The 12,384-nt window shown below is 26.6% G+C and overlaps 3 protein-coding genes across 3 annotated transcripts; 2 read left to right on the top strand and 1 right to left on the bottom strand.

Annotated features, from left to right (window-relative positions):
• Positions 1-924: 924 nt before the first annotated feature.
• MKS88_002239 (uncharacterized protein) lies at positions 925-6,459 on the top strand (the record flags this gene model as incomplete). The annotated part of the gene is made up of 1 exon (XM_067215235.1): positions 925-6,459. One exon carries the CDS (start codon positions 925-927, stop codon positions 6,457-6,459), a length of 5,535 nt encoding a protein of 1,844 aa, XP_067073680.1.
• Positions 6,460-8,351: 1,892 nt separating this feature from the next.
• Positions 8,352-8,810, top strand: MKS88_002238 (N-terminal acetyltransferase A complex catalytic subunit ARD1; the record flags this gene model as incomplete). Its single annotated transcript, XM_067215234.1, has 1 exon — positions 8,352-8,810. One exon carries the CDS (start codon positions 8,352-8,354, stop codon positions 8,808-8,810), a length of 459 nt encoding a protein of 152 aa, XP_067073679.1.
• An 872-nt stretch (positions 8,811-9,682) lies between these two features.
• MKS88_002237 (ribosome-binding factor A) lies at positions 9,683-10,426 on the bottom strand (the record flags this gene model as incomplete). The annotated part of the gene is made up of 2 exons (XM_067215233.1): positions 9,683-9,934; positions 10,142-10,426. The coding sequence occupies 2 exons, from the start codon at positions 10,424-10,426 to the stop codon at positions 9,683-9,685; spliced, it is 537 nt and encodes a 178-aa protein (XP_067073678.1).
• Positions 10,427-12,384: the final 1,958 nt, after the last annotated feature.

Genomic DNA, 12,384 nt, shown 5'->3' with positions numbered 1-12,384 from the left:
CTTATTTTTATTTTACATTTTTGAGAAAACAGGAATTATTATATACATAAAATGTAGAAAGAAGGAGAAAGTTAAAAAATATAGAAGTTTTCAACATATATATATATGTTTTTTTTTTAATTTTTTAACATGCATATTTAATCTCAGAAATGAATATGTCCTACAATTTTTTTTTTAAATGTTATATAAGGATTATACTCTGACCGATGTGTTTTAAGGGTGCACCAAAAAGTATCAACTATTTTTGTCACAGTAGCAATATAATTAATTATACATGAACACACACGTACGTACGTACGTATGTATGTATGTACGTATGTATGTATGTACGTATGTATGTATGTACGTATGTATGTATGTACGTATGTATGTATGTACGTATGTATGTATGTACGTATGTATGTATGTGTGTGTTTATGTAAAAATATAACAATTTTTTTAAACTGAAAGGTGAAATTCACTGTTGCCCCATTACACTGAATAGGAGGTACTTAAAAAATATAATATATGCATTTGTATTTTGAACTCTGCGTACGTTATTGCAAATTTGCTTCGGGTATATATATATAGAGAGAGAGAGAGGTATGTGTTTGTACATTCACGTATATTTGCGTTTATGTGTATGAGGGTACACCATTATTTGTTACCAACATATGTATATGTACCTATGCGCAATGTTTATGTTTATGTAGGTAAATATAGCTTAACATCCACACATGGAAATGTGTGCTTTTCCCAATGTTCGATGTATTTCTTCACTAATAATACAAACATTTCTGTCCTTTTTATTCCTTTTGTGTTTCGATAAATTTATGGATTATTTTTTCTTAATTTCTCAATTTTTGAATACCTTAAATAATCGATATCTTAACTTCTCAATTTCTTAATTTCGCAATTTTTTTTTTTTTTCTTCTTTTAAGATATATGAACAATTATACCACTAAAATGTTTTACTCAAAAAATAAAGTAGACATAAGTAACTTGGCTAACAGCCAAGAGAAATTGAATGAATCCTATATGTATGTCAAAAAATTAAGTGCTCAGAAATTTCCTAAAATTATGTACAACAGTGAAGTTAATAAGTTTCCGTTGCATAACATGGGTAAGAGTTCAATTTTAACTGAGAGAAATAATAGAGGTATGGAAAATAGCTGTTATAAAAATACTTATCTATTAAATAACATGTTGATAAGAAAGAAGAGTATAAATGAACATAATGACTTTAAAGATAAACCAGTCTTATTTGATGGTAAAGCAGGAAATGTAATTAAATTATATGAAATGAGCCCAGTAATTCAATGTAAAAATGCAAATTGCTCAAATGAAAATAAAAAGCCTTTAAATAGGAGTTGCATTAATGAGGAAAATTGCACACTGAGCAAAACAGAAGTAAATACACAAAAAAAAAAAATTTTGAAAAGTAAGACAAATACTTTCATAAGTTGTAGGAATAATTTGAAGGTAAAGGATGCTTTAAATCAAAAAAAAAATTATTTAATGACGGATATTTCTGAATATAATTCTGAAAATACTCAAAATGATGAAAAATTATTTGGTAAAAGATATTTTACACACAATGATCAATTTATGTACGATTTAAAAAATAATAACTCTTCATGTAAATATGAGAACGTTTCCAAAAGATCTGTTCCCAATTTTTTTTTTTTTTTAAACAAGAAAAATACAATGAATAATATGAATAAAGATACGAAATTAAATAATGATGATACGAACATATTTGTTCAAAATTCGGATGATGAAGCACAAGATAGGAATCAAGTAATTATGGATGACGATAAATCAAATAAAAATAATTTTCATCAAGCGAGACAAATCTCTCTTATTATGTGTAATGGAAATGATGTAGACGATTTATGTGTAGAAGACAACAGATGCAATAATGTGCTACAAAATTGGAGGAAGGATAAAAACAATATAAGCAGCATAGGGAAAACAAATTTTTTAGTAAAAGAGAATAGCAATTCTAAGATAATAAATGTTAAACCACTTAAGGATAGTAGTGATGGATTATATATGTATAAAAATAAATATGTAAGTGAACGTAGATACAATGAAAAATTAATGGAACAAAAAAATATCTTTAATGCATATGAAAGTAGGTTAGGTGATAACACTAACATTTTTCTTAAAAGGAGAAATGATAAGCTCAACACTTTTAATTGTTTAAGTGGAAGTATTAGGGATCTGAGTGAGAAGAACATCGTACATTCTTATAGAGGAAACTCATCCCCCTTTAGTAATTATGTCAAAACAGTAAATTCAAAAAGGATATGCAGCAATATTACTGATAAAAGTAGTGCAAGGTATATATATCCACTTAGCACAGTTGTTCGTGCGGAGCTTCATGAAACTACCCAAATCCCCATCTCAAAAAGTGTGAGAGGTATTATTCGAAATTTGTCAATTAACGAAAAAATGAAAAACGTTACAAGATCATGCAGTGATGCAAACATAGTCCATAGATGCATTGAAGGTGGAGGCAATTATATGAATCGTTGTCGAATGGAAAAAGAGGAAAATAATCAAAATGGAATGGAGAAGTGTAAGGATGAGAGTAATATCATAATGGAGCATCATGCAAGAGAAAGGAAGGACATAACGAAGGTGTGCGAGGGTGAAAATCCACTTGTAAAAGGTAGGTATGAAGGAGAAAGTTATCTTGTAGGAGACGAGAACGAGGGAAAAAGCAAAAATGACTCAGTTAGAACAAAAGAAACAGGAAATCATAGCGAACTCAACAGAAACAAACCTGATAATATGGACACTAAAAATAAAAGCACTCGTAACATATCACCAAAAAGTGTGAACACATCAGGTAGTGTATGTATCAGCGAAACATGTAGTAGTGAAAGAAGTTATGAAAAATATGGCATAAAAATAAAGAAAAATCATACTGATAGTATTATAAATAAAGGGGGTAGTATTACAACACAAAGCGATGATTTTATAAAAAGTAATCAGTTTTTAAAAAGAAAGGAAAAAAAATTGCTATATAGAGAAGAAATCAATTTTATAGAGGGACTAAGTAGAAACCGAATAAAAGAGTTAAAGAAAGTTTTAAAAAAGTTGAATAATGCTAAGGGATATAAATTTAATATTGATAAATTTCTTCTTCAGGAAAACGGCTATGAGAAAATTATAAAACAGAAGGAGCAGTATGCTGTTGTAGAGAATAATACACACTATTCTAAAAATGAACAAGTAAAAGTAGATGCTGATATGGGGGTATACGATGGTGATGTAAGCCATCACACTAATGCGGATATAAGTACGCATACAGGTGACGAATTAAAAGGGGAAACCGAAAAAGGACTATGTTCGAAGGAGGATATTAATAGTAGAAATGGTAAGGATTACTATATCAATGAGGTATGTAAAGGGAACTTCCAACATGGTGAAGTGATAAATTTGAACGGTTCAAAGAATGAAAAGACCTCGTTAGAATTCCTTTATAAGATAAAAAGAAGCTTAAACGTTCTTGACTTATCTTTTAACGAATTAATTAAACTAGACAAGGTAAAAAATATCTTTTGGTATTTATATATAAAACATGTATTGAAATGTAGGGGTGATAATGTTACAGATTTTTGTGAGTATTTAAAAAACAAAATAGATGAAAAGATGAATAAACATTATTTTATAGAATATGTGAACTATAAAAATTTTCAAACATTTAGTAAATCAAACTTTGAAAGGTTTGAATATAAAATGAAGATACTAGGAATTTTATTTTATTTACTAAAGTCCTATCCACTAGATTATGATGAAAATAAAGGATGTTTTTATATGTTGGATCCACAAAAGAACAAAATGTTGAAAAGTGTAAAATGTAACATTATGAAAAATAAACTGAATCACGTCAAATTAATAAAGGAAGTGAATGAAAACTTTAAAAATAATTTTTTCTTTTTAGACAAAATATTTATTCCGAAAGATGCTTTTTTTTTTGTTAAAGATTCACAAGATATTGTGTTAAGAGATAAGTCCAATAAAAAAATGCATATACACCAAGCTTTAGTAAATGATTTGAAAGAGGATATAAAGGAAAAAACGGTGTTTGACAGTTTGTATGCTTCTTACCCTCCTTTTAAATCGGACTACTACAGATATATACAAAAAAAAAGAATACAGAATAAAATTAGGAAGCTTAAGGAATACATACTATATTATTATGATTTCAACTCTGTGCAAGACTTTTTTGAAACGTTGATTATATTTGACCAGGAGTACCACAAAATTCCAAAAGTTAGTAATACTTCAGATAGCAGTTCACATAACATTACATCTAGTTCTTTGCCTAAAATTTCACGTACTAATTGCATAGCACTTTTTAATCTCACAAAAAAGGTATATGGTGCATACTGTAAGTTTTGTGTTGAAGGACATAAAGACTTCTTAAAAGATAAGCAGACAAACAATGATGAAATAAGGAAAAGTGTACTCAACCGAGATGAACAGAAAGGTGAGATTTTGACAATTGTTGAGGGGTTAAAGCAAAAGGAACACAATAATAAATGCATTACAAATATAGACAGAGTAAGAACTAATAAAAATGGAGAAAATGAAAAAAGTTCACAATTTTTTCAAAAAAGGAGTAACTCTACAAGTATATCTGGGAGTAGTTCGAGAGATTATCAATGTTTACTAAAATGCAAGAGGGAGGAGGAAAGAAAATTAAGAGAGGGAAAATACTCAGATGAGAATGACAACTATGAGAAAGATAAAGCAAATAAGATAAATGTACCAGGGAACGACGAATTACATAATGGTATTAATAGAAACGATAAATGCAAGTATAATAATAGTGCTAGTGATGATACATATGATAGTAGTGATAAATGCGAGAAAAGTAATGTAGAAGAACCATATAGAAATATGTCGTCCAACTGTTTTAACAAAAGGTGTAATAAAAAGGAAAATGTAATTGAAGAGACTTCGTCAACATATGAAGAGTTCTTTCATATGAATGACAATGAGAAAAAAGTTAAGGAAGTAAATTTTAAAACTTTGAAATTATTTCTTGAAAATTTAGGGAAAATAAAAGGATATCCAAATTTCACATCAATTGATGAATGCTTTTTGGGTATATGTTTTTGCGACCCGGATATACCTAAGCATTTATTTATTCAAAAAAGGATACTACCAAAAAATATGAATTTCAACGGTTTTATGAACTGTATGAGATACGTTCCATATGTTATACCTGACTTTCCTTTGTCCACAAGTTATTTCATGTCAACATATAATAGTACTAATAGTAGTAGTAGTATTAGTGGTGAGGACATATTTAACTCAAGAAATGCTTTTTTAAAAGTATTAAAATATAGAGGAAAGAAAAATAATATGATTGAACTGAGAAATAAAATTGTGTTAGATATAGTAAAAATATTTGTTTTAATATCATGGGCATTTGGTGTCGATACGGGGCAGTACAATAAGTTGGTTGACATTCCTTCTGATAAGGTGGTTGATATGGTTGCTTCTTCGTACTACATAAATTATAAGTATCATTTGAAAAAAAATAGAGAACACATAAAATGCAATGACAACATACTATCTTCTAATAGTCTTTCGGATTATTTGTCTAGTAGTGAAGAAGACACGAAGAGTAATGAGCACAAAGACATTTCAAATGGTGGAAAAAAGGAATACAATAATGGAGGAAAAGGCCAAATAAAAAATGAAAAGATGTATAAGCAAAGTTCTACCTCATATAAGGGAAATACGAATGTATTTTCGAAAAGTGCTCAGATGATTATGCCTTGTGATATTTCTAGACGACACGAAGAAAGAGGCAATAGAACCTTTTCAGGTAATAACCACGAAAGTAATAAAATAAATTACAGCGGTATGGTCAATAAAAATTGCCTATTTGAGGAATCCCTAATGAGGGGGAAAAAAAAAATGAGCTACAAGTTGGTACCTAAATGGCACATGTCAAATGATATATTTTTATCAAGATTAGTATCTTATGATGAGATACAAATATCTCTTCACAAAATATACCCTTTGTTTATTATACAAACAGCGTTAATATATATGGTTCATATATCGTGTTGTTTATTAAGTGAAGAAGAATGGAGGTACTTTTTTGAAAAACCTTTTACCCTATATAATAAATTAACCCCAGAAGATATTGCTCTTAGATATATCAAATTAAAAGGGTACAAATTCTTCAAATTAAGTAGCATACAGAAAAATAAAAATATTGATATACATCATGTTTTTATGAACGTACCCGAAAATATGCAATGTCAGGAAATTTATAAATTGGCTATTAATGGAGAAAGTACCTCCTGCGGATATTTAGCTGAACCGTTTGATATTTATCATTTAATGTTTATTTCTAAAGTTTTCTGGTACATTTTCTTATACTCGGACAACTTCCTCATTTTACGATCGTCTTTATTTTGGAATAAAGGCAAATATGTAACTTAATAGCTCTTTCGCGCATACACTGGACAGGTGAGGTCATAATATGTATGCCTTCACATGTATGCATAAATATGTAGGTACATATAAATATGCGGGTATAGGAATACATGTGCACCTAATTGTTCCCGACTGCTTCAAATAAAAAGTAAAAAAAGATCGGGAGATTCCTGATGTTTATATATTTATCTCTCCTTATTTACTTTTTTTTTTTTTTTTTTTATCAAATGTTTTTTTTTTGTTAATTGTTGGTCACTAATAAATTTTGTTCATATTTCAAAAGATTTATAATTATGCATTTTTTTATTTTTTTAAATTCCATTTTATTTAAACTGTTTTTGTATATATATTCAATTACGAAGTAACAATGCTTCGAGGTAAAATACATAAGCCCGTGTTTTAACCTTCTTAATTTTTTTTTTTCCGTAATTTTTTTATTTCACATTTTTTTTTTTTTTCTTCATTTATTATTGAATTATTTGTGTTTTCTATTCTACCTTCATGACACATGTGTTTTTTACATACTTGTAGCTATCAATTGTTGTGTTGCATTTATTTACTATACATTTTATGCAAAATAATTGCGCTAAATTTTTCCTGAATATTAAGCTTTTCTGCTTCTACGTCCACATATTTTTCTTTTTTTTATGCTTTTACTAAACTTTCGTTTAATTTTTTTTTCTTTTTTTTTTTTTTTATATTTTATATCTGCTGTTTGTAAGTACATACATGGATTCCAAAAAAAGAAAAAGGGAACTTGAAGCAACTAAACATGTTAAAATGCAAATATTTTCGCAGGTTTTACTGCATAAAATGTTTAACATGTAAGCTTTTAGTATCCTCAAAAAATATATATAAGGTATGTGGTCATTCGTTATGCGAGCTACCATGAATATGTTAAACCAGTTTTAATGTTATATACGTATCGATGAATACGTTGGATATAAGGCAAACGTACATAATAGTACTGTTAAGAAATGACCTCACATTGTTTAATAATACGTTAAGAGCAACATTCGTAAAGTAATTGTTATATATACGTATTATATATAGGTGTGCAGAATTATTATTTTTTTTTATATTATAGCTGTCACTCATCTACGTCTTTGAAAAGTTTCCTCATAAAATAATTCTTGTGTTACATTATTCGTGCTCCTATTTTTAGCGTTTGAACAAATAAATATTGTACTTTTTTCAGTAGTATTTTGAAGTGCTTTTCAAAAAATATTTGAATTTATAAAACAGTATAAAATATTCTATATTAATATGTCCGTGTAGTAATTTACGTATTTACGAATGGCTTAAATGAGAATATAATTACATACAAGTTGAAATAAAAAAAAAAAAAAATATATAATAAAATAAATATAACAAAATATAGCAAAATAAAACAAGATATAACAAAATATGGCAAATTAAAACGTTTGTTTTTATAAAATAAAAAAATGAAGTACATTCTAATTGAATGGAAGAGAGAGCAAAATAATATGATATATAATGTTTTGGAAACCAAGCAAATAGGATATTTTGAATATTAAATATTTAATTTTGTTAAATGTAATTATAATATGTATGAACCATATATTTGGAGAGATAAAACTTATTCTAGATTGAAGTATGATTTTTTTATGAGTGTATGGTGAGAATTTCTTGTTAGCAAATGAGTTATACATCGTGGTGTATGAATTACTCTTGTAAAAATAATAGTAGCAGCATTAGCGCGAAAGGGTGTTTTATAATTGTATATATGTGCATGTATATTTGTCCTTTGCCCAAACATCTTTGAGTTATAAGTCTGAAAATTTCTTATTAGCTGCAGATGCACAAATAAGAAGCAGAAAGTATATTTCGAAATAGTTAATTTTTTTTTTTTTTTTAATTTCATATTTATTGTTAAAATGCTGTCAATAAGAAAAAGTAACGTTTATGATTTACTGTCAATGCAAGAATGTAATAGTATAAATTTACCAGAAAATTACAGTATGAGATATTATTTCTATCATGCCTTGTCATGGCCTTCTTTAAGTCAAATAGCAGAGGATGGGAAAGGTAAAGTTTGTGGATATACATTAGGAAAACTAGAAGAAGAAAATGAGAAGAAGGGACATTTAACTTCAGTTGCTGTTTTAAAAACTTATAGAAAGCAAAAGCTAGCCTTTTATTTAATAACCCAAACACACCAATATGTGAATGACATTTATAATGTTGATAATATTTGCTTACATGTTCGAATAAGTAATAGTGCCGCATTAAATTTATATTACAACTTATTAAATTACAAAGTTAAAGGAACAGAGCCGCTGTATTATGGAAACAAAGAAGATGCTTATTTAATGGAGTATGTTTTTGCAAAATAATTAAAATGGGAAATTAATTGCATTAATAGGGAAGATGTGAGATGAAGGTAAAACTTGTGTGAATAGCTTGTTGCAGATGATGATAAAAAATGGATAAGGAAGTTCTTATGTAAAAACAAAGAATAACCGTCATTAACGTTCAAAATACTTTAAACTGGTTAGTAAAACTATAAGACTATTTTTTGAGGAATTGTCATATTTTTCATTTATCTTTAACATTCCTTCTATTTGAAAATTGTACGCCCATATGTATATATATGTATTAGAGTTATAAAATCGATTTTTGAAAAACTAATTTTTAGTCACATTTTATTCATATTTTGGTCGTATTTTACTTAAATAAACAACTTAAATTTGATATGCATAATTTTGATTTACTACACTCGTGTACTGCCCTCATTTTTTTTTAATTGTAAAAATGGGAAAATTTAATAATATTTTGTAAATCCACATTTTTGCAAAAAAAATATATATATATTTATATATATGTATATTATGTAATTTTTTTATATTTGTAGTAGAAATTATAGCTAATTAATTTTTACAAGTCTATTTTGCTTTAAAATATATACAAAAAATGGAAAAGGATTCCTTTTTTTTTTTTTTTTCTTTTCTTATTTTTGCGTAATTTACCGAGTAATTAAAGATATATATATATTTTTTTTTTAAATAAAAAGTGTGTACAATTTTTATGCTGGATATGACATAACATAAAATAAAAATGGTTCGAATTAAAAAAGCTCTTTGCGAGAAATACCAAAAAAAATGTGGAATTTGTAGATCATTGCATATACACATGTATATATATATGTATATTTATTTATGCATATATATTTGGTGAGAAGAGAAGCATGCTTATAACTGTATTGGCCTTATTTTATGTCGTCGTTTTGTTCCATATACTGTTGCCAATTTTCCTCGGTTCCTATGCCCGCTTTTTCCAAATCGTCCTTAAACATATCTGCATAATGCTCCTTTATGTTTTCCATTTCACAAAATAATAACGTTTGTTCACTTAGATTACTTAAAACAAAATTTAGAAAAGGTACTCTTTTCCTATCCTTCATTAATTGAGCTAGTTTATATCTAATAATTTTGCAGTTTTTCTTTATCCATATGAAGCCCTATAAACAAAAAAATAATAAAATAATATAAATTATGCGGATTACTAAAAAATGGATATATATATATATATATATATATGCATTTTATAAGTATAAAACGGTTAAATTTTGAAAGAACGGAAGGAAAATTTGGAAAAATTATAGAAAACGAACTTACAAACATCTTAAGCATTGATAAATATTTTACTTTATTGAATTTAATCATACTTGTCTAGAATCGATGGAATCCCCCATTATTTCAACATAAACTTTGGCAACAGAACAATCGCTATTCAGTTCAACCTTATAAACGGTTATACCTTCTATTATATCTTCATCAATATGATATTTATAATTAAATTTTATTCCTTTTTTGTATAAAATTGCTTGTATTGCATCTTTTAGTTTTCTTTCAAATCTCTTTCTGTATATTTCATGACGAGTAGATTCTTTTTTGGATAAGAAAATCAGAGGAAATAATTTTTTTGGTACATTTGGGCAAAGGAAATGCATAGAATTTAAAAAATCTCCCTTCTTTTTAATATATACTGTAAAGTTTCTTTTGGTAAGTGTGAACAGAAATAAGAAAAAATATAGATACATTTCAAAGTGTTTATATGGCTGTAAAAAAAAATTTAAATTATTGTCCAGAGGTTTAACTCATAATATTATGCGCTTGGGCGTTGCATATTACTGTGTGAGCGTACGTAGGCATATATATATATATTTGTGTACTAACGGAATTAATGATATGTAAGGAATGCATTAGTGCCTATTTTTGACACAACTTTGTTATGTACTTTTGCTTCTCATATTAAAAACATTTTTAATTTACTCAAACAGAAATCCTTAAGAATTGATTCATATCTGCACATAGAAAATAACAGAATTAGGACCTTTTATTAATTTCGTCCTGTTATGAAGAAGGATATATGTTTATGTATAAATGTATGTGTATATTTTTTTTTTTTTGAAAAAATAAATTCGAAGTTCTTATGTTTTTTTCATTCGATTTAAACCTTGTTTACATGAGTTATAAAAATTCGGTGTTTTCATTAATTTTATTTAAGATTAATACAGGATATTTAAAAAAAAAAAAAAACGGAATTATAGAAATATGGAGAAAAATAAACTAATAAAAATTTAAATTAAAAGGATTTATATACAATGGGTTATAGAATTAAGAATAGAGAATATGAAAGCTCAAAAGTTATATATATATGTGTATATATGTATACATGATTTCATAAAATATATAAAAATGTAATCTATTTTGTATAAATGTGTGGTGTGATAAAAATTGAAAAAAAAAGGGATAATATATGAACTATTATAACGATAAATAAATTAATAAGGAAATAATAGAATAATTAAGCTCAGAAACTTAGCAAAACGAGCAAAATGGCTAAACAGCAAGTATTGGTTGTGCTGTATGCATATATATATATACCCATATGCGTATGTAGATATGAACATATGAATGTGTGTACTTTCTTAATTGTGCGTACATTTGAGCAAATCATTGTCGTTCCAAGGGTTAAACAAATTATTTAAAAATATTTTTCAAAGCATAGGAGCAAAATTTTTGTATTGATTTAACCAAAGAAGGAAAAACGCCTTTTATCATACTTAACAAATATTAATTAAAAACTTTTTACAACTCGCTAGTTATAAAGTGAGGTTAAAATTTAAGATATATATATTTTTTTTTATTTAATAACCATTTTTTTTTTTATTAGTTTTATTATAGATCAAAATTGAATGGAGAATTATATTAAGAGTTGTTTTAAATTAATACAAACATGTAAACATTAAAAAGCATATGTTGCTGTGTTTATATATGTATATGCACATAAATATTTGTATATATATAAAAGTGTATGTATTATTTGAAAAAAAAAAGAATAAAACTACAATTGATTAGCTAAAAAGGTCATCTACTATATTATAATATGTGGACATAACTCTGTGATATTAATCAAATATAAAAATAATGTACCATTAAAAATGCAGATGAATTTTAAATTCAGATGCTACGCTTTTCAACTTAAATATGGTAAAAATTAAAAAAAAAGAGGAAAAAGAAAAATTTACTGTATTATTGGCATTTAAAAGAATAATTATATTTTTTTTCAATCCATTATTATCAGTATATATATTACATAGAATTTTTCTCATTTGTTGCCATTCACAAATGAAATAGTTTAATTTTCTCTATGGCTATACAACACCCACACATATATAGATATATTTATGCATCTTCGTATATGCTACACATATTTATACTACTATAAGTCAACATTTTTATGGGCATTCGTTAGTATGCACCTTATTAGGTATTATTTTTTTCCATATTTTTTTTATCAAATATTCAGTGCATACACTTAATATATAAAAACATATCTAAAAATTTAACATATAAATTAATGTAGAGATGCGTATAAGTACGTATGCACGTAACTACATTTTTT

This window comes from Plasmodium brasilianum, chromosome 8, assembly GCF_023973825.1.
Source record: "Plasmodium brasilianum strain Bolivian I chromosome 8, whole genome shotgun sequence".
NCBI classification, from domain to species: domain Eukaryota; phylum Apicomplexa; class Aconoidasida; order Haemosporida; family Plasmodiidae; genus Plasmodium; species Plasmodium brasilianum.
This window is presented reverse-complemented; position numbering and strand designations above follow the sequence as displayed.